Genomic DNA, 22777 nt, shown 5'->3' with positions numbered 1-22777 from the left:
AGGGCTATAAACATAAAACTTGTGCAACCTATTGCTTTTAAGCATCACAGTTGTTTCTTCTATCAATATTTTTTGTGCATGCATTGGAGTTTTTATAAACACACTATAACCTGTACAACATATTCACTTCAAGTATTGCAATTTTATTTTTATACAAAGTATAATTTCACATTTACTAACAGCACTCGTTTACATTCAATTCTTATCAATCAAGTTCATCAATTCATCAACATCGGTCCCAACCGATCAAGTTCATCAATTCATCAACATTGGTCCCAACCGATCAAGTTCATCAATTCATCAACATTGGTCCCAATCTATCAAGTTCATCAATTAATCAACATTGGTCCAAACCGATCAAGTTCATCACATACATGACTACCCTCCCGGAATTCGTGGGAGGCTCACGATTTTTCGGGTAATCCTCCCCGCACCCCTGGAAGGGTAGGCACTTCTCCCGCATTCTGCGCACTTCCTAGTGAAGTGGGGAGAATATTAGCGGGGATCAGTGGGTCCGTGCATTGGGGAGGGGCCTAATGACGTGATTCTATGAGAATCGTATCATTTAGTCCCGCCCCCATTTGAAACAAGCATTTTCCTGGCAAATTCCTGCGAGGGGCGGTGTTTAATGATGCAACTGGCCCGTCCTACCCCCAACTCCACTCCACCATAAGTCAGCAAGTATGGTTTATCAACATCGGTCCCAACCGATCAATTTCATCAATTCATTAATATTGGACTCATATCTATTAAGTTCTTCAAATCATCAACATCGGTCTCAACGCGATCCATCTCTCAGTCCAGCTTCATCAGTCCCAATCAGATTCTGTTAATTCATTCAGTATTATCACCTCCAGTTCTCATCCCAACCTGCTGTTTAATAAAGACATTCTATTTCTGTCCTCGCCTTTGGGCCCATCATCCATTGCCATATCTCTATCTCCTCACATCATTACATGACAAAGTCCTGGCTCAAGTTCCTTCACGCATCTCTGATCTCCTCTTCAGCCTACCACACCTGTTCCTACCCACACCAACCCTCAGGCGTGACATGATGTTGCATGCGATATCGTGATATTGAACGTGCAGCACTGCCAACCACACAATATCTCATGCGATCGCGGGGGTGCACAAATTGGGTATACACACTGCACTATATGCCCAATTTGTCATTCCAATTTGGCCAAATCGGCCTGATATCGCTCCAATGTATATCTTGCTTTAGTTCTCACCTATCTCACTTTGTTTTCTCTGTGCCTTACGTATGGGAAAATGTAACTTCTACTACACTGAAGTTCCAAAAGTCATGGGATAGATGCCTAGTATTGTATACGACCCCCTCTACTGGTGAAGTGCAGCACTCAATGTGGCATTGATTCCACAAGTGTATGGAAGACCTGTGGAGAGATGTTGACCCATGTCGCCATTTTAGTCCCTCCCCATCCATTTGGACCGGAAATACCTGTTTTTATCTCCCCCATTCTGCTCACTTCACTAGGAAGTGGGTGGGATGCGGGAGATCCGGCCACTCTTCTGGGGGCCCAGGGGCCTACCCAAAATATCGGGAGGATCCCGCAACTTCCAGGAGATGTAGTCAGGAAACCGACGGTCGAAATTCCGACCGCCGGCTTCCCGACTGTTAAATCCCGACATGGGACTAATGTTAGGTGTCAAAATCCTGACGCCTAACATTATCCACCCACCTAAATCCCGACGCCCGGCATACCGAACGAAGGTAAGCCGGGCGACAAGAGCGGACAGCTGCGGGGAGGTTGAGGGTTAGGTTTCAGCGCTCCCGGGGGACTTAGAGTTAGGCACCCCCCCGGGAGGGTTAGGTGTAGACTAGGGGAAGGGGGGGTTAGGCACCCCCGGGGGGAGGTTAGGGTTAGGTAACCCTTGGGTTAGGTTTAGGGTGCGGGGATGGGGGGGTTAGCTTTAGGCTTAGACACCCGTGGGGGAAGGTTAGGGTTAGGCACTAGGGGGGAGGTTAGGGTTAGGCACCCCTAAGGGAGGGTTGGGGGGGGGGGGGGTAAGGGGTAGGGATAGTATACTTATGGGCTTCACCCATCGGGCTGCGTCGGGATCTTGACCACCGCACTAACATCCGGCGGTCATTCATATTACACCCTGCCTAACAGTCCAGGTTTTAAGCAGTGACGAAACTTGTGAGTGGTGGGCCCAGGTGCAACAATATGGTTTAGGCCCTAAAAGTGGCGGAGTTTCACCCAAGTGTGATTGTTTCTGGGAGATGGGATGATTGTGGGCAGGTTCCATTTCTCCAGATTTTGGGTGCCTAAAGCTGGGTACACACCAGACGATGTTAGTACCGATATATTGTCCGTCCGTACACAAGCACGATCTGGTGTACAACCGCCTAATAAATCATTCCCATGCCGCATCCAGAAGCATGGTGTCATACGCTGGATGAGCTGATCTGCTGTGCATGTACAGGTGCACTATCTTATGCCCCTATTTAAAAAAAGGGGGAGCGGGGCACCAATGCAGGCTTTGACCAGGCTTTGACCAAATAGTCTCGTTACGGCTTTGACCATATGTACTCAGCTAAAATGTTGTGGGGTATGTTTAGCTGAAGGCATCAGAACTCAGTGATTATAAGTGATGACACCAGAAGAGGAATAATGAGATGATTTTATACATATATATTAGCAATACTAGCTCTATGTTAAAATTAAAATAACTAAGGAAGGCCATCAACAGGTTAACCATTGAAACTCGATTCCAAAGCCAGTTTGAAACCACCAATAAACAGTCTGCCCCGGTTACTGCAGCTGGGAACTGCACACAGCCATAGTAAGCATCACTTTGGGCAGTGCACTGGGCAGACTTTCCCTGGCTTGTAAGTAAACAAAACAAAAAAATACTATGATGCCCAACACTCTCCCCACCAGCCAGCTGTTAGCCAATCACAGGCAAGCTTTAATTCGCACCCTAGGCGGAACGAGCTGATAGCGCGTCTACTGTTGGCTGCTGGCAGGTCGCCTGGCGATTGGTGCGTCGGGCACCGGTGGGCGGGGCCTGTTGCCGTAGGGAAGTGTGATGCTGGCTGGCTCCTGCTTCCGGTTGTTGTACTGATTGCAGCAGCCTCTGCTGGAGCTAGGCGGCTCCATTCCGGTCTGGACCGGTTTGGACGGTGCGGGGAGATATGTGATAGCGGTGTTCCCTGTGCACAGAGCCCGATCTCTTGTCATATAGGACGGTTCTCCCTCTCCCCCCTGGTGGGTTCTCTTGGAATTGCCTTGCTGTAGTCTGCGTGGGGTATGTGTTTTAGTGCTGGCAGAGCCCTGTGTGATCTGCCTGGGGTATGTGTGTGATTGCTGGCAGTGCCCTGTTATAGTTTGCCTGGGGAATGTGTGTCAGTGCTTCGATCTTCCTGGGGCATGTGTGTCAGTGCTGGCAGTGCCCTGCTGTAGTCTGTCTTGGATATGTGTGTCAGTGCTGGCAGTGCCCTGCTGTGACCTCTCTGGGTATGTGTGTCAGTGCTGGTAGAGCCCTGCTGTAGTTTCTGTGAGATGTGTGTCAGTGCTCTGCTGTGATCTGCCTGGGGTATGTGTCAATGCTGGTAGTACCCTGCTGTGACATGGCTGGGTACATGTGTCAGTGCTGGTGGTGCCCTGCTGTAGACTATCTGTGATGTGTGTCAGTGATCTGCCTGGGGTATGTGTGTCAGTGCTCTGCTGTGATCTGCCTGGGGTATGTGTGTCAGTGCTCTGCTGTGATCTGCCTGGGGTATGTGTGTCAGTGATCTGCCTGGGGTATGTGTGTCAGTGATCTGCCTGGGGTATGTGTGTCAGTGATCTGCCTGGGGTATGTGTGTCAGTGATCTGCCTGGGGTATGCGTGTCAGTGATCTGCCTGGGGTATGCGTGTCAGTGATCTGCCTGGGGTATGCGTGTCAGTGATCTGCCTGGGGTATGCGTGTCAGTGATCTGCCTGGGGTATGTGTGTCAGTGATCTGCCTGGGGTATGTGTGTCAGTGATCTGCCTGGGGTATGTGTGTCAGTGATCTGCCTGGGGTATGTGTGTCAGTGATCTGCCTGGGGTATGTGTGTCAGTGATCTGCCTGGGGTATGTGTGTCAGTGATCTGCCTGGGGTATGTGTGTCAGTGATCTGCCTGGGGTATGTGTGTCAGTGATCTGCCTGGGGTATGTGTGTCAGTGATCTGCCTGGGGTATGTGTGTCAGTGATCTGCCTGGGGTATGTGTGTCAGTGATCTGCCTGGGGTATGTGTGTCAGTGATCTGCCTGGGGTATGTGTGTCAGTGCTCTGCTGTGATCTGCCTGGGGTATGTGTGTCAGTGCTCTGCTGTGATCTGCCTGGGGTATGTGTGTCAGTGCTCTGCTGTGATCTGCCTGGGGTATGTGTGTCAATACTGGCAGTGCTCTGCTGTAGTTTGCCTGTGACACACGTGTCAGTGCTCTGCTGTGGTCTGCCTGGTGTATGTGTGTCAGTGCTCTGCTGTGGTCTGCCTGGGGTATGTGTAGGAAGTGTGTCCGTGCTGGCAGTGCCCTGGTCTAATCTGTGTGGGTGGTTCTCTATTTCCAGGGAAGAGCTTTGTATGTGGGCAGCATAAGAAGTCACCACTATGGCATCCTCCCACGTCACTTTCCAAGTTAGAGGAGCAGCGGTACCAGGTAACCACCATTGTTTATGGAGATGCCAATGTGTTGTGCAAACGAACATTAATTATGTAGGAATTTGGGTTATACGTTCTTTAGCTGATGAGTAGCATGTGTGTATATAATTAGTGCTGCTACACTCTGGGCTCTTGTAGAAATCTGAAGTCATCATACATATTACTAGCTTTCTGTGGTTTGTTCGGTTCATCCTATAGCATAGTACTGTCACTTGTATGAGCCAAAGAATATCACAGTCCATGTGGGGACTCCGGTCTACTTTTATATTTGTAGTTTATACTTTTTTTTTTTTTTGGTGATTTATTTTTTATTTTTTTTAATATGATCATGCTAACTGAATATGCATAATCTTTTACCCTAATGTCCGAATAGTCTTAAGCTGGGTACACACGTAAAGATTTTCTGTCCAACCATCCAACTAGTTGATTGGTTGGAATGAAAATCTGGTAAAATCTTTACGTGTGTATGCAGCTTAACTGAGACCCAATCTCTTTCCCTACATGCCCTTTCCGTCCTAACACTCTCATTTCACCATTCTTCAAACCAACAAGCAGGCCATTACTCACCAGACTGCAGATTGTTTAAATTGATCATTTTCAGAGATTCTCCTGATGGGTTTAACTTCAATTTTACGATTAACAATACTCATCTTGTTGAATTGGATAATATATTTCCAACCTAATGCGCCTATATTGCCATTTAAAACTTGCCAGGAAAAATTGCAGTAATTTGTTAAATAGAAAAAAACAGTTTTTGATTTCATAGGGCAATCTATTACTTGTGCACACAGTCCATCCCCTGTCACTTGTCGCCACTGTCATCCTATATTTTCTACTAAAGGAGCCTAACAGAGAACAATATCTTACTGTCATATGCAGAGCAAATGTTAATTCTATGGCAACTATCTCAAGTTCTTGCACAATACGGAGTCGTGGTATAATCTTACAGAGGAAATCAGTGCTTTTCCAGGAAAGTGGTGTAGTGCTGCCAATGGTTTGCACTCATTGGGCTCGATTCTATTCTGCGCAAAGTGAATAGCATCGGGAACCAGCTCCCGGAGCTATTCAATACACCGCGCTCCTAAGCCCGACTAAAAGCCGTATTCAATATGAGCCGAGCCGCAATACTTTTTCGCGGCCCGGACTTTCCACCTACTTCGCCTGTTTTGCAGGCAGAAAAGTATTTCGGCCGTCCCAGCTTTACCCCGTATTCAGTATGAAAGTACACGAAAACGGGAACCGGCGAAACCTGAACAGGTGTAAAGTATTGTCAGTTTTGGAGAAATCAGCTTGACACCCACCAAATGATGCTCTGTAATGGGGTTCCCTATGACACCCCCCGATTTGACTTGCTGAAGGTATTTGGTGTTTTTAAATGGGCTCAATAGCTGCTAAATAGCGTTTTTCTATACGTGGTGCAGAATAGTATTTTGTAGTTTTTTTTTTTCCCAGAAAATAAGTTATCCCAGCAAATTTGGGGTACTTGAAAATGGGGGCCAGCATATTTAAAAGTTGATAAAATGAAATTGAAAACATTGTGAAAAATCCACCTGCCGCAAGCACCTGCAATCAAGAAAACACTTCGGGCATACCCAGAGTCAAGTTTGCTAGTTTTAAATGTACCCCAACTTTTTTTTTTTCGCCCCCCCCACCTTTTCAAAGTAATTTTTTGGGGTATCCTTGTGGTTTTTTTTTTTTTTAAATTATGACACAGATTACCTTTTGGGGGACTGTCTGAAGGCTGCACGGGGGTTCCCGCAACGTTGCACCCCAAAACCCTAATTCTGCAACTTTTCCGCCTAATACATTGCATTGAGTCTTTCAAATTGAATACGGGGTAAAAGTCAAACAGGCGAAAATGACGACGTCATCGGCGAAAAAGTTTCCACCAAAAACACGCGAAAACTGACTTTTTGCCTCAAATTGAATACGGCCCTTAGGATTTCTTCTCGCACCCCTCAGGGGATGCGGGTAGAAATCCGACAAAAGTCCAGGCACGAGGCTGTTTTCTGCCCTTCGCGCCTGGAAAACATCATCGCGCCAAGAAATAAGGTCGGGCAATGCCCGTTCTCATGCCTTAAACAGGGTGTTTAGTCGCGAGAACGGGCATTCTCCGACTAAACACCGTGCAGAATAGAATAGCTCCGGGAGCTATGTCCCGGCGCTATTTACATCGCGGGCAATTGAATCGAGCCCATTGGATTGTGGTTAATATTGGTCTCATTTTTTTACTGGAAACTTGGGCAAGTATGAGAACAGAAAAATTTAGACCAGCACAATTTGAACACATGACAATGAAACGATTATAAAGTTCTTACTATCAAATAGTCTTTTTACGCAGTCAAGAAGTAAATAGGAATGTCCCCAAAGTCTTACGACCAAAATAAATAATCGGACATCCCTATCTTTTAAGTGTCCGTTGTGTTAAGCCAGGCGTGGCCAAACTCTGTCCTCGAGATCTACCAACAGTTCACGTTTTCCAGGTCACCCAGCAGGTGCACAGGTGTAGTCATTACTCACTGACACATTTTGAAAGATCCACAGGTGGAGCTAATTATTTCACTTGTGATTCTGTGAGGAGACCTGGAAAACGTGAACTGTTGGTAGATCTTGAGGACAGAGTTTGGCCACCCCTGTGTTAAGCCATATCCATGTTTTCAGTTTGAGAAACAGTGGCATCACTGATGCATTCCATGAGCAATATTAATAAAAATTCATTATTGCACATTTGTCCCAGTAGGAGTCAAAGCACCTTACATTTACAAAGGCTGAGGCAGCCATCTTGGGTGCACTAAATTGCTATGGCTGTGGAGCCAGCCTTGAGGGCTGATAATTTTCTGGTGTAATATGCCTAAGGGCGTGGAGGTGCAACCAGTGTCGCCGGGTTGACACTGGTGATGGTGCGCTGGCTTGCACACTTTAGAAGCAGAGATGAGACCAATGTCGCCGGGTTGACACTGGCGGTGGTGCGCCGGATTATACACTTTGGACGCTAAGGTGCGACCAATGCCGCTGGGTTGACACTGGCGACGGTGTGCCGGACTGCGCACTTTAGACGCTGAGGTGCAGCCAATGTCGCCTGTTTGACACTAGCTGCCGGACGCTGGCATGCGCCCCAGGATGAGAATGCACGCCGTGCCGCCTAGATTACACAAGCAGCACTAGCAGACGGCGTGCGAGCCGGATCGCCTGGATGGAACAAACTGCAGTGGGTAAACACAGCTGAACAGGACACTGGAACTCTACTGACGAACAGAACAGGAGACTGGACACAACTGGGACAACGAGAAACTCTATAACCGGCAAGGCGGTAAAAGTCCAGATGATACAAATAGGTGAGGGAGCCAATTAGCAGTATCCGAGACCACACGTCACTCCCTGCGGCGTCCAGAGAGCCTAGCAACAAACAGAGCAGAATCCGGTGCATTTCCAGTGAGCAGAAGTCCAGAGCCGGAAGGAGGCAAGACACTGCCACGGCTTGTGACACCGTCCCTGCCCCATTGGAGTTTACACTGTAGCTTTTAATGTCAGCAGCCAGTTAACCTAGCTAGCAGTATGTTTTGGAGTGTGTGGGAAGAAACTGAAGCACCAGGAGGAAACCCATGCAATAAATGGGGAGAACATGCAAACTCCACACAGATGTGGACTTGGTTGGTGCCGGACATATGACCCCATTAGCTGTGTGGACCAGTGTGCTGCTCTAGTTCATAATCCCTGTTTAATATACATTAGATACTGGTTCTTAGTGAATTGCTATTTGTTGACTTTCAGACACCCACAGGGAGACGCAGAGGAGAGCTCTATATATCCATAGTGTATCTATAAACGTGGTGGTCACTACTACACTTGTATCATCATGTAGCCATTTGTCAGCCATGATCTGAATCACACCTTGGCGCTCTTGTCCCTGTTTGCCTGTTAGGAGTTAGTGGCTTACGATACTGGTGGGTTATTTCTACTTAATAATTACTACCTCACAGGGCTTGTATATCTGAGATAGTTTTATACTGTGCTCACACTGATAGATATATCGGTTGTTCCATTGAACGGCTGATATATATCTATGGTAAATAGATGGGTGTGTACACCCTATGTGTATGTGAACAACGCCACTCAGACATATCGGATTGGCCCTGCAGCACTGCAGATGGCCGATATATCGCTCATCTGCTGGTGTGTGCGGGTGACCTATCGATCTCCCTTAAACATGCTGCAGGGACCTGATGATGAGTGAAAGCCAAACTGGGCGGGCAAATTTAAATGCCCACCCAGTTGTGATGTCAAGCACGGCACATCGTCAGATAGGTCGACCTAGTGTGTACCCAGCTTTACTCACCAGGGGTGACATGAGAAATATTTTGGAAGTCCCAAGAGATCTAAAGTTTGTAATATTAAGCTGGAAAACTGTAGGTGAAGGTGTTTGTTGAATATCTTGAAGGGTATTCAATTACAGGCTTAGTCCACGAATTGACACTGGGATGTCGGCTCTTCAAGACCACCAACATTGACAATTATACCTTGTACCCTGTAAAGATGCGCAGGAAAATTGGTGATTTTGGATACCGTACTCAACTGCAATGTCACTTATCACAGAGAATTTTTGTTTGCTTACAGGCCTTCGGTTTACTTTAAGCAGCAGTGTGATTAATTTATATTACCAGTAAGCCAGTCACGGGGTTGTTTTCATTTGACAACTTTTTGCAGAGCTGGTTTAGCTTTAATTCCCTGAAGATTTCATTTGCTACAGCTTGGAATAAATGATCTACTCAGTATAGCTGTAACTGGAAATCTAACAGAAATTATTTTCTATAACTACTAGAAATCATATATTGTAAATCAACTGGAGAATGAGCTGAAATAAGTTTCCTTTTTGTCCTGTTTTTACTTGGCAGGAACTCCTCTGTAATATTGTCAAGAGACAGATTTAGGCTTTATGTAATACTGTCCTTGAACAGAACTGACCTCAAGGATTTTACTAATGAATGTACTAATACAGTATCTCTTAAGAGACCACCACCACACAAAATTTAAGAAACTGTCCCACCCCCACAAAAAATGTAATCTAGAAATTAAAATCTGCGTGTAAGAGTTTTTTGTATTTGTGCCCCATTTGGTTCTCTGTTGCAGCCTGAATACTTATAGTAAACAAGGTCACCGAATAGGGAAATTCTAACCTGTGCTAATTTCATTCCATCACTGCTAGTAAACAAGTGGCAACGTAACTAGGATCTCTAGACCTCTGTAACCCAGCCAGTGCTCCTCAGGCAGTAATGCTGTGCCCAGGCTTATTTTTGTATGTTCTCTAGTGATACTGCAGACATCAGCAATTTTCTGCTTTCTAGATTTGTTTACGCACTTGGAGGTCAATTCAATTATAGCGAACAATGGCCGCGATGTGCCGTTAAAAGGCGCTGGAATGGCAGCAAATTTAATTGCCCTTAATTCTTCACTAAATTACATAGTAGCTTGCAGCACTACGAGGTGCATTTTAAAAATTGTGATTTAGGAGCCACTGTGTGTACGGCTTAACTGTGCGCTACATTGCTGGCATTACACCTAATTTAATTGCCCCTTTGATCTGTGAACTGTCCATTTTACAGTCTGCTTAATTTTTGATAATGGCTTGCCAACTATGGGGGCAATTCAGTTGTTTGTGCCCGCTGCTCCTACTAATGGGCGCCAGACGGAGCAGTTCAATTGTTGCCCCGTCCAGGCACAAGTGTCGACGGCACACAGACTTCTGCTCGCACCCTACTGAGTGGCCAGCAGAAATCGGTGAAAAGTCCTGGTTTTGGGCTCTCAAACCTGCTTTACATGGCTAAACCAGGTCTTTTTGGACGCAATGTGCGCACAAAGGCATGACCGCCCAAAAACTATTAAATATCGCACCCCGATCTCCCGTCACTTTAGACGGGAGGTCGGGCGAGAAAAAAACAATTGTCGCCCCCTAAATATATGTTGACAATAGATGGATACACAATTGACGATATATCGTCTAATCGACGAACGATAAATCACGAGTGCATCGTTGGGTGTGTACACCCGATATGGCTTTGAGTGACTTTGTCATTAGGGGGCCTTGCAGCACAGCCGATGCCCATATATCTGATAGATATAACTGCGCTTCTGTATGTGTGTATGGCCGACCTGTACACCGGCTGCAGGAGCCGCTGACACAGACATCACAACTGGGCGGGCACATTTAAATTCTGGCCCAGTTGTGATATCAGGCCAGACATATATATCGAGTGGCCAGTTGGTAAGGATGCAACCTGTCTTGTTTACCAAATAGCCTTTTGGTTAAGTGATGTCTTTAGTGAAGTGATAGGCTGATTATTTGTTCAGCCGAAAATATGGCTGCCTTCTCTATGTACGTACACAGGCCTTGATTCGATGTGTACGATATAGCGTTCTGATCCGCGTCTGATTTTGCGTGTGTGTCATCCTTAGGGTCAGTTATGTGAGGTAGACAGGGTTGTTTGTCCACCTATATTAAGATTGGCAGCCGTTAGCACTGGACCACCAAGACGTGGCATCCCTGCATGGATATCCTTAAAACCTGGGCTGTTAGGGAGCTTACAGTAAGGTATAGTTATCGAATGCAGCAACATAGTGTGATGTAATCCACAGAGTAACCCACATGGATGCAGTCATCGAAAGCGGCTTATTACACCTATAAACTTCGGTGCTTTGTCACTTTTGCTGGTACCTGATGCGGCTAATGGCCCTGATGTGTCTTTGTACATCTGGCGATCCATGTATCGTGTACTGGTCCTGTTATTTTATCTCTGCCTTCCAACCACAACTATTATTTTCGTTTTAGGTAGAATCAGACTTAACAATAATTACTATTTTGATTCCTCCTATTCATATTATTACCCTAGCCATGGTGTGTTATCCCCTATCTTACACTAGAAATTATTTTGATACCTTACCAATAACTAGCATATGCAATTAAAAGTGTTGTTTGGAAATCCCTTATTTCTGGCTACAGATGAAGAATTCTGCTTGGCGGGCAGGCATGTGTGACCATGTTCTCTTTTCATAAAACCTTTAGTGGGAAGAGCAGGCATAATCCTCCTCTTTTTATAACGCACTGTGGGTGTTATTTATCAAGCTGTTGGTTTTTTTTTATCAACGAGCTAGTTTTAAGTGGCATTTTTCAAATGCAAAATACGGCAGATGTGCTGGTTTGTCAGTAGGGTTGGCTAAAGTACACAGATAACCTATACCAATATATTTAATTCTCCTATTTAATATCCGCTGCCAATGAAATGTAAACTAGTTCTTTCATTTATGATATTTGTATGGAATATAAGAGACATGTTAGCCTTCATGTATTGCTCTGTTATTGGACACTTTTATTGTATATGGTTGTATATAACATTACATAGCTCTGCTAGGGGTTCTCTGTAGGGCCATTTAGGCGCAGGACCAGTGGAATGTTCCAGTGTAATACTGACATTGCCGTTTTAAGCAAAGAAAACTTTTTTTAAATGAAGAACAGAGACAATGATTACTTGGCTTACACTGGCGCTATGTATACTTCAAAGTTTAGATCAGTTCTACATTGAATGAAATCGGTACGTAATGGTGGCGTCCGCATTAAGATAGGCGTCTGTATTTCGACGCCTATCTTAAGTCCCTTGTCGGGCTTCCCCCGTCGGGATTTAGACCGGCGGCCGCAATGCTAACTACATCCCCGTTGAGTTAAGTTTAATTTAACAGCATTGTACTAAGAGGTACAAAAAGATGGAAATGACTAAGACACTTGTATTTGACTTGCAGGAGAGGTGATTGCACTCTGTGGGAGTAGTGAAGTATTAGGTGCCTGGAGACCAGAAAGAGCCGTCATCTTACAGCCTGACTCTAATGATTGGTAAGTGAAAGAGAGTGTAACCAGCACCTTCACTTGTATATGACTCACTTGCTCCAACTATCTGCTCATTCATTTTAATGTGAGAAAAAGGGTGCAGACCTGGCTTATGAAGTAGCAGCAATGTCTGTAGTGGTGTCTCCCATGGAAACGCTACTGTGTGTGTGGTTTACTAGGTCAACATTTATGTAGCAATGTTGACATGCTGAAATGTTGTCATGATAGAGGGGTAGATATACTAAGCCTTGGAGAGAGAGAAAGTACCAGTCAATCAGCTCCTAACTGCAATGTTTCAGGCTGTGTTTGAAAAATGGCAGTTAGGAGCTGATTGGCTGGTACTTTATCTCATTCCACATTGATACTCTCCAAAGCTTAGTACATCTTTCCCAGAATGTTGACAAACCGTCCCTGGTGGTCTAGCCGTGTCTGACCAGTTCCTAGTGGTGTTTCCAGTGGCGGCTTCTGGTGACGTGATGAGCAGTTCAGGCGGAAGCGCTTGTGGTAGGGCATTCCAGTAAGTAGGATCCTTAACCCTATCCTTAGTGCCTAATCCTCCCTTCCCACAGCCTAACCCTAATGTCTGCATGCTGAGAATGTCGTGATTTCAAACTTGTCAACTTTGACCGTGTCGACATTCTGAGGACATTTCAACATTATTGCCATTACAACGGTGACATTGTGAATGCCGACCTAATGACTGCATTCCTGTGCAGTGTGTGGCCATGATACTTTACAGAGCTCTGTTCCAGGGTCCCCGGATCAATAGCGGCTACTCTACTGCACACAAACACTTTAGATAACCTGGAAGCCAGCAATGTATATACAGTACAGTATGTCACATAGCTGTGATCATTTTCTGTTTGTTGGATGAAGGTCATAGGAGTAGTTGTTAGACCGCATTAGCAGGTCGCTCTGGAACTCTATCGTTCATGAAATGCTATAAACAATAAACAAAGGAGGTGATATGTACGTCTAGGATCTGCAGAGTCGGCTGTAAAATGAGCAGCTTTACAAAATGTCATGTTCCCACCCATATGCTGAGCTCGAGATTATTTCCGGTCGGCAACAGAAGCATTTGCGCTAGATTTGTGCCAGACACTTTATACCCACCGTGCCTAGTTTTAAACCATAACAAACGCATTCATTATTCAGCATCAGTAAAACTGAGAAAAGCCTCTCTAACAGCAGAAACCTCTCTTATATGGGAAAAACAAAAATGAAGTGGTTTTGCTGAAATACACACACGTAAACACAATCTATACACAAGCAATGAAGAAAGCACCGATAAATGAGAGCCAGTCACAAGCAGGTCACCAATGCTGACCAAATGCAAGTAACACAGCTTTCTCAGGCGCATTTTCTTGTTCCCAGGCTAAATATGACCTTACTGTGCTTGGTCTACGTTAGAATACTCCTTTCTCCACATATCCAGGTGTTCAGTGGCAGAATCATGCAAATCTGCAGGGTTGAAAAAAAATAAATAAAAAAAAATAATATATATATATATATTATTACAGACCACTGTTCTGAGCACATGCATCAGCCCCCTAAGGCAGTGTTTCCCAACTCCTTCCTCAGGAAGCACTAGCAGTGCATGGTTTCCATTTTTCCTAGTTGGTGCACAGGTGTGTTTATTACTGGCTGACACATTTTGAAAGATCCACAGGTGAAGCTAGATATTTCACTTGTGATTCTGTCAGGGGACCTGGAAAAAATGCACTGTTGGTGCTCCCTGAGGAATGAGTGGGAATCGCTGCCCTAGAGCCCAAGGATCGCAGTTTTGATTCTGAAAGCATATCGCAGTGCGGGGCTGTACATTTATATTGATGAATAAAGTGGCAAGGTGAAGTGTGCACTGTATCTTCCTTATTCCATGCTAGTACACAGGGGAGGGTCCCACTACGGCTTGAGAACTTCCAGATCTGATAAGTGGTAGCAGTCCCAAGGGATCTCGCTAATGTACTTGTGAAGTGTGGTAAAACACAAAGACCGCTTTGATATGTCTAACTGATAATCTAATGTTATATCTGTAATCATTCTGGGTGCTCTTTTTCAACAGTACGGTCTGGAAAACAAATGTTACACTTCCGGGTGGAGTCCCAGTACAGTATCGGTATTTCAAGGGTGTATTTCTGGAGCCAATGGTATGTTTCTCTAAATGTACTAAGCAGGCTTTTGTAGTCTATAATTCATGAAAAATATAGAAACACATCATATGAAATATTTCTTCTGTAACAATAAACCTCACCCAAATATGCAAGACCTGAATTTCTGCTTTTAAAGGAAGAGTCCTTCTTTTGTGAACATTTTATTATAGTTAAATGCAATAGACCAGAGGTTCCCAAACGTGGTTCTCAAGGCTCCCCAACAGGTCAGGTTTTAGAGAAATCCATGGTTGAGCACAGGTGACTTAATTAGTACCTCAGTCAATTTGATTTAACCACCTGTGCTCAACCATGGATTTTTCTAAAACCTGACCTGTTGGGGAGCCTTGAGGACCGCGTTTGGGAACACCTGCAATAGACCCTTATGGTCTATTTTACAAGTACAACCGTAGCTATCTTGGTCCATAGTTAGATACACTACCCAGTATAGTATACGTAGCATTTTGCTTGAACTAAATTTATTTAAAAAATAAATAAACTTATTGCATGCTTTTGTATTATCCACACTTTGTCATTGTACCTGTTTTATATATGCACTCTAATAGAATGTATCTAATGTTGTGACCTAGATAGGGTTGTAAATTGTGATAAAGATCAATAAGGGTCATGACATTTAACTGTAAAGAGAGTTCCTCAAAAGAGGACATCTTCAGAGTTTATCTGCATGTAAAATGTGAATTGCTTTATGTGAAAGTTATTTATAAATGTAGCATATATTTGTGCAAAGGTTTCAGGAACTCATCAGAAGATAGGATTAGTGGAAGTTGGAAAGGGGACGTGTATGTGTATCGGTCCACCATCTTCCTGTCTTGATACCTATACAATAACTGCAAAGGAGTCATTGGGGGTTGTATTGGAGGAATACAGGTGACAAGAGCTCACACTTTACGCCATAGAATTTCAAGAACTTCACCTTCTGTCATGGTTTGTTTGCTTATGACAGTTTAGTGTACAAACAATACACCCATCAGCCATAACATTTAAAACCACCTGCCTAATATTGTGTAGGTCCTGCTTGTGCCCCCAAAACAGCTCTGACCCATTGAGGCATGGACTCAACAAGACCTCTGAAGATGTCCTGTGGCATCTGGCACCAAGATGTTAGTAGCAGTTAAGTTCTGTAAGAGGTTGGGCCTCCATGGCTCGGATTTATTTTTCCAGCACATGCCACAGATGCTCTATTGGACTTAGATCTGGGGAATTTGAAGGCCAAGTCAACACCTTGAACTCTGTCATGTTTTTCAAACCATTACTGAACAGTTTTTTGCAGTGTGGCAGGGTGCATTATCCTCCACCGGCTTGCCTTCTTCCCATATTGCATCCTGGTGCCATCTTTTCCCCTGGTAAATGGTGCGCACACACCCGGCCGTCTACATGATCTAAAAGACTACATGATTTATAAGACCAGGCCACCTTCTTCCATTGCTCCATGGTCTAGTTCTGATGCTCACAAGCCCATTGTAGGTGCTTTTGGCGGTGGACAGGGGTCAACATGGGCACTCAGTCTGGTCTGCGGCTATGCAGCCTTTTACGCAACAAGCTGTGATGCACTGTGTGTTGTGACACCTTTCTATTATAACCATCATTAACTTCTGCAGAAATTTGCTACAGTAGCCAAATGGGCTAGCCTTCACTCACCATGCGCATCAATGAGCTTTGGCCTCCCATGACCCTGACACCGGTCCACCAGTTGGCCTTCCTTGGACCACTTTTGGTAGGTACTAGCCACTGCATACCGGGAGTACCCCACAAGACCTGCCGTTTTGGAGATGCTCTGACCCACTCATCTAGCCATCATAATTTGGCCCTTGTCAAAGTCGCTCAGACCCTTACCCTTTTTTCCTTCTTCCAATACTTCAACTTTAAGAACTGACTGTTCACTTGCTGTCTATTATATCCCACCCCATGACAGGTGCCATTGTAACAAGATAATCAATGTTATTCACTTCACCTGTCAGTGGTTTTAATGTTATGGCTGATCAGTGTACAATGTACATGACATGACTTATGGAAAATTGATGGGGCTGTTTATATTAAAAAAAATAAAACTTTTTTTTTATTAAATAAAAACGATTTTATATATTTCCTTTTTGTTTTTTTGATAACTTTTGGTATGGTTAAGACATGTTTGACAATGTTTAATGGTGTACATTCATATGTTTCTTTTTCCTTTCTATGTGAAATACATATTTTGCTGTTTCTTATGTAATTTAATGTAATAATGTCCTTTTGACTGTGCATAATAAACTTATACTGTTTAAAAAATAAAAACTACAGATGGAACATAGATTTCTGTCCCTGGTGGTGCTACAGAATGCCTACGTACTTTCCAGTTCCCACCCCTAGTAAACTTGGAAAGGTTGACCATTGAGCGTCCTAATCCTACTCATCCTCTTTACTTTATGTTGCGGACAAACAATCGTGCTCCACCCGTAAAATTATATCTACAAACACACAGATATTTATATATGCTTCATGACTTATCACAGCTAAAAATAATTCAGAGTTTGATTGAGCAGATGTGTATTTTCTGCATAGTAGGTTTTCCGTGATCGAGGTCTGGAAGTCCTATTGCATGGCTATTGAAGGGAACATCAATGTGCTACTTGTTCAGAAATACAAAATTGGGGTGACTGGAAAGGGGTGTGGGTGGCGACTACAAAGTACCTGGTCCCAAGGCACCCCCCCCCCCTCCCCAAGATGTCATAGCCATAACCCCTGCAGTTATACCACATGCAAAGAAGGACCTACTATTCACAATGAGCACATTTTCACGCCCACTTGTACAGGACCTGCAAGATCTCCTGGCTGCCCTAATGGTGTCATAAGGTTTTCTACAATGACCGATCTTTTAAAACGATGCCCTGGTATTAAAACTTACATAAAATGTATTTTATATTGGGCTTGGATTTTTGGGTTAGTGGTTGGGTAATTGTGAATCTAAAACCAATCCGATTTATTACACCACAATTACTATACCACTTCCTATAAAAACTTAATTTTAAAATAATAGCTCCGTCTCTAATGATTTCCATATTGTTTATAAATCTGCCATCTCTCTAATTATGAGATTGTTTTGCTTTACATGTAAAGCCGCGCATCCACTTGCAGATAGTGGAACGTCCGTTCGATTGCAACATCGTAATCGTACAGTCGTTCCTCATCCCCTGCAGTGCCTACACTGAACGATATGTCGTTCAGTGCAGGCACCCTCCCTCATACCTGTACATGGCCAATCTGTCGTTATCGGCAGATTGACCGGCATGTTCAGGCGATGATTGATGTCGGCAACGACCAGAGGGAGCGCATCGCTGGTCGTTTTCGACACTTTCATGCCAGTTTCATGCACGATTAATGAGTGATTTAACGATTGCGATGTCGTAATCGTTCAATTGCTCATTTATATCTGCAAGTGGATTCGCGGCTTAACTTCACTTCTAATTGTGGCTTTTCTTTATACAATAAAATGAATTGAACTGCACTGTAACCATGGAAGTTGACAAGTAATTTGCCACCTCTCTGCGGCACAGCATTGGCCAGCTAAAGAGTAAACCATAGAAAAAAATTTACATATTCACTGGTCTTTAAAGTGAATGTTTTTTTTTTTTTTTTTTTCTTAACGCAAATTAATTGCTTGTGGGTACAAGGCCAAAAATTGTTTCCTATGTTTTAAGGCATGACCTTGCCAACTAGATAAATGGGAACCAGAAGTTTTAAAATGCATAGGACACCAACATTTTTAAGTATAGCTGTTGCTTCATGTAGTTACTTATTTTGTCTAATTTTAATCCTTGAGTTCTAGGTTTTTTTTTATTTTTTTCTGTAACCTATAATTTTCCCCATTACACTGAAATGGCAATATAAAATTGCATCGCAGTCTTGTCGTCATTTTTTTTTTTTTTTTTTTTTCACTTCTGATAGCTCTAAAATTTTCCCCAACTTCACCTCTGTCTCAGTAACTGCTTCAGTGCATATAATGTAAGTCAGCAATCCGTGATACTTAGCCTGGCACTGGCGGATTGTTGAATGTTACATACTGGTGCTAATAGCCGGGCAGTTCTGCTAGACTTCTATCCATTAATTGTATGTCCACCAATCATACCTGTAGCTGGTCCTTCCCCGCATACTGTACATCCATTCACAGATATAATCCTGTCACCTGTGCACTTTCTCATTTTAAAATAAGATTATAAATCGTTAAAGTGAAGTATACCAAGACATTTGGCTAATATTACAGTAATAAAACAAATATCTGCAAATGTTTTACTCCTTTGTAGATAAACTACTGTATTATAAGGACTATTGAAGTATAAGACAAATAGAAGTCATAGAGGTTCCACGCCCCATATTAATCGCTCAGTATTGCTTCTTATGAGGGCAGATTTACTATTCGATGGATTTACTAAGCTGCCGATGAATGCTGGCTTTGCCTGATAGATTTCGAAGAGTAGTAGTAATTAATGCTAAACCACGCTGATCTAGCATTTATTATTATTGCCCAATGAAATCCACCGGCCTTTGTAAACCAGACAGATGAAGATAAAACAACCCCCATGGTCTCCCATGTGACCTGCAGTCTTGTATATTACGGTAGAGAACGCATTAACTTGTGTATACTTTATAGTGGTGTGATTATATCAATGCAGATCTTCAACTTTTAATTTGCAGAATTCCGGCGGTCCATGCCAAGTCATAGTTCAGAAGTGGGAGACTCATCTACAGCCACGATCAATCACCCCTTTAGGTATGGGCAGACGACTGCTGCTAGGGATCCAGTAACTTATTTCTTCCTTGTAATGCTGTGGTTTAATGATCTGTATAGATATCTGAATCCTCTGCTCTGATCATCGCTTCAGGTCTTCCTCATGGCTAAAATGTATACTGTATCTGGCATCATTCAGCAGCTAGTTGTGCCGCTATGCGAGAATAGGCTGGCAGGCTGTGCAATTGTTGGCACTGAGCAAGGGCATGGAACCTCCAGTTCAGATAGCCCTTAGACGCAGTAATCTCTGTACAGGCATCTTACTAAATGCTATGCTAATGTTTAATTGTTGGAATATTGTGCCCTAAGGTTTTGTAAATGGGATAATTATGTTAGGATTAGTAATTATGACATATTAGAACACCCTGTATTAACATCATAGGAGAAAAAAATGTAAGTGTAGTCCTTCAATGATTGTTCTACATTCAAAACAGTCTGCCATTCCATTCTGTTCCTGGGTGTTAGAATGAGGTCCTAAATCACTCCACTCCGTTATACATTATCTGAGTCTCGCTAGCGCTGTGCGCTCTCAAGCGGCCCGATGGCTTGCATGCGCATGCATCGTTCTGCACGTGCGCGAACTACTCTGTGCCATCGCAGGCCGCTCGCTCGTCCAGCAAAGACAGCCCAGTGAAATGAGTGACAGGAGAGACCGTTTGTGGGTGGTAACAGGGGCAGGACACTAATAACGGGGGAGTGGAGGTGCGAACGCAGGCGTGCCTGAGTGTTTCAGCGCCGTTTTAGAGGCGTGCATAATTAACAGGCACCGTCATAGTACACGTCACATGCCTGTTTTTTACGCTGAAGTCCTCGCAGTGCTTGCAGTAGGATAAGGCAACCACAAGCGCTGCAATCGCTTCCGATTGTCCTCGATGTACCAATGTTTTAATACACTTCCTGGAGATGACGTGTGCTGGTGGGCGGCTCTGCCTGTGTGATTGGGCGTACGCTGGCCGCTCGCTAAGACATGGTGGACGTGCTTATGCCTTGGCGAGCGATCGCTTCCTGTGGCGTCACTTTGACAAATTTGCATACGCTGGGGGCGAACGATCGCATCTAGTGAGAGACTCTGAATGAGGTCCTTAGTCTTAAAACCAATTTTAGGATGCCAGTCTTTAGAGTGCACCTATTTATAAGACTCTAATCTTATATCCGCCACATTCAAATCCACATTCTTTCATCTAAGGAACATAGCCAGAACCAAACCCATAAAGAACTGCCTATAGTCATATATGCATTTGTATCCTCACGCTTAGGCCGGTATCCAATTAGCAGCTGTAAATTACTGCTGCTGATGAATCCCCCGGTGGCTATCCAATTAACCCCAAAGTCCGTCCCGACTCCGCCACTTTTTGGGGATTTTTTTCAGGATCTTGTGTCTCCCGAAAAATAATCCTCAATGGCGAAAACACATAGGTCCATGATGAGTTCATGGACCTATGTGTTTTCAGCCGAATAATCCTATTTGCTCGGGCTTACAAATAGGATACAGTGATAAAAAAAAAAACTGCAACGGCCTCTACCTGGGTCTCCCAACAAAGGAATTGTATCGCTTGCAGCCTGTACAAAATGCAGCTGCCATGCTATTAACCAACCAGCCCTGTTCCAGCCACATGATGCCCATTCTCTATTCCCTTCACTGACTCCCTGTAAGATGGAGAATCTATTTCAAGATTGGCTTAATGCCTTAAAAAGCCCTACATAACCCTTATCTGCAATCTGTAGATGAAGTATTATTAGCAGTACCTAGAATCTCCCTGAATTTATTTGGGGGTTGAGCTTTTAGCTTTGTGGGCCTGACTCTATGGAACGCTCTTCCTCACACAGTTTAAGAGACCTCCAGTCTAGAACCCTTCAAAAACAGTCTCACAAAGTCCCTGGCTACTCAAAAAATGTCACTAATGTCCCTTTAGTTCATAAAAAATAAAATACAACCCAAATGTTTCATTATTTTTTCTGTTTAAGCTAATTCTCATGGGGAGAAAAGTGCTATAGAAAGATTTATTATTATTATTATTATTATTATTATTATTACATGTATCATGTTCCTCATGGGGACTATAAAGTATTCCTTCTGCCTCCACCACCCTTTCTGTATCAATAAGGGGGATATGTATCAAGCCTAAAGAGTGGAGAAGTTGCCCATAGCAACCAATTCACTTGTAGCTAGCATTTATCAAGTACATTCTATAGAATGATAATTAGAAGCTGATTTGTTGCCATGTGTAACTTCTCTACTTCTCCACACTATAGAAGGCTTAATGCATGTACCCCAATTTTGAACCAATTCTGAAAAGATTAAAATATTAAATAATTTAAATTATACTATTGGTGTGGGTATGTAGATTAAAGGTGGACAGGCAAAAGTGGTTGACTGTACAAATGGTCAACACAAAAATGGTTGACACATGTCTCTGTTTTTTAAGGTGAGGATTAGGCACTTGCCGGAAGGTTAGGTTTAGGCTGTGGAAGGAGATTGGTTAGGGTTGGGCACTTGGGGAAGGGTTGAGGTTAGAGTTAAAAGTTTTAGACTTAAATGACAAAAAAACAAAAATTATAAAATGTGTCGACCATTTTTTTTTTTTTTTTTTGTGCCATCCATTTCTGTGTCAACCTTTAGTCTCTGTTTACCTATTGTCTACCATCTTTTGTCAATCTATTGAGTGTTTGTATCTAGACACTATCGATCTTCTACACCACACCCGTTGATGTGCAGGTTCTGAAATTCTGTGGTTCCAGCAATAATCTGCTACTCGCAGTGCGGATGACAGGGAGCATATGGTGTAGGTAACTGGGAGTTGTTGCTCCCTGCGACTGCGATTTCGTACTGATGGAATATGGCTTCGGCATCTCAATTCCTGCAGCCATTTTGCGGGGGACATAGAAGGCAGTTCAGTTGATACGTAGGTAGCGATAATTTAATGAGCGCTAAGTTTTGCAGTTCAATTGTTCTGGGCGCTCATTAATTATCGCCCTCTTCACGCCCTATTAGACCCGGTTTAGCCATGTAAAACAGCTAAGCCCATCTAAAGTACTGGTTTTGCTCGCACCCTCCTGAGGATGTGAGCAAAAATGCCGGCGGCTATCACACTCAGACGGAGCAGCAATTTAATTGCTCCATCTGGCGCCTTAAAAAAAAAAAAAAAAAAAAAAAAAAAAAATAGCCAAACATAAAACCATTGAATCACCCTCCATAGACTCACTCAGGACCGATGCTGCAACTGTGTACGCAGATGCTTGGATTTGCAAAGCCGCATGTGGGCGTCTCAAAACATCTCCCGGCATCTGTGACACTTGCATTTTCACATAGCTGCATACAC

The 22777-nt window shown here is 43.7% G+C and overlaps 1 protein-coding gene across 3 annotated transcripts in view; it reads left to right on the top strand.

Moving 5' to 3' along the window:
• Positions 1-3015: 3015 nt before the first annotated feature.
• Positions 3016-22777, top strand: part of GPCPD1 (glycerophosphocholine phosphodiesterase 1) — a 70587-nt gene continuing 50825 nt past the window's right edge. Inside the window, exons 1-5 of one of the 3 annotated variants that reach the window (XM_088478031.1) lie at positions 3016-3236; positions 4564-4652; positions 12443-12533; positions 14590-14674; positions 19364-19439. In XM_088478031.1, the coding sequence (XP_088334157.1) occupies positions 4604-4652; positions 12443-12533; positions 14590-14674; positions 19364-19439 (301 nt within the window). In that variant the 5' untranslated portion in view covers positions 3016-3236; positions 4564-4603. Of the gene's footprint in view, positions 3277-4563; positions 4653-12442; positions 12534-14589; positions 14675-19363; positions 19440-22777 lie in introns of all 3 variants that reach the window. The other 2 variants (XM_088478029.1, XM_088478030.1) reach the window with 2 other exon arrangements.

This window comes from Taudactylus pleione, unplaced genomic scaffold (assembly GCF_031769625.1).
Source record: "Taudactylus pleione unplaced genomic scaffold, aTauple2 ptg000206l, whole genome shotgun sequence".
Taxonomy (NCBI): Eukaryota; Metazoa; Chordata; class Amphibia; order Anura; family Myobatrachidae; genus Taudactylus; species Taudactylus pleione.
Note: the sequence above shows the minus strand (reverse complement) of the source record. Positions and strands in the feature narration are given on the sequence as shown.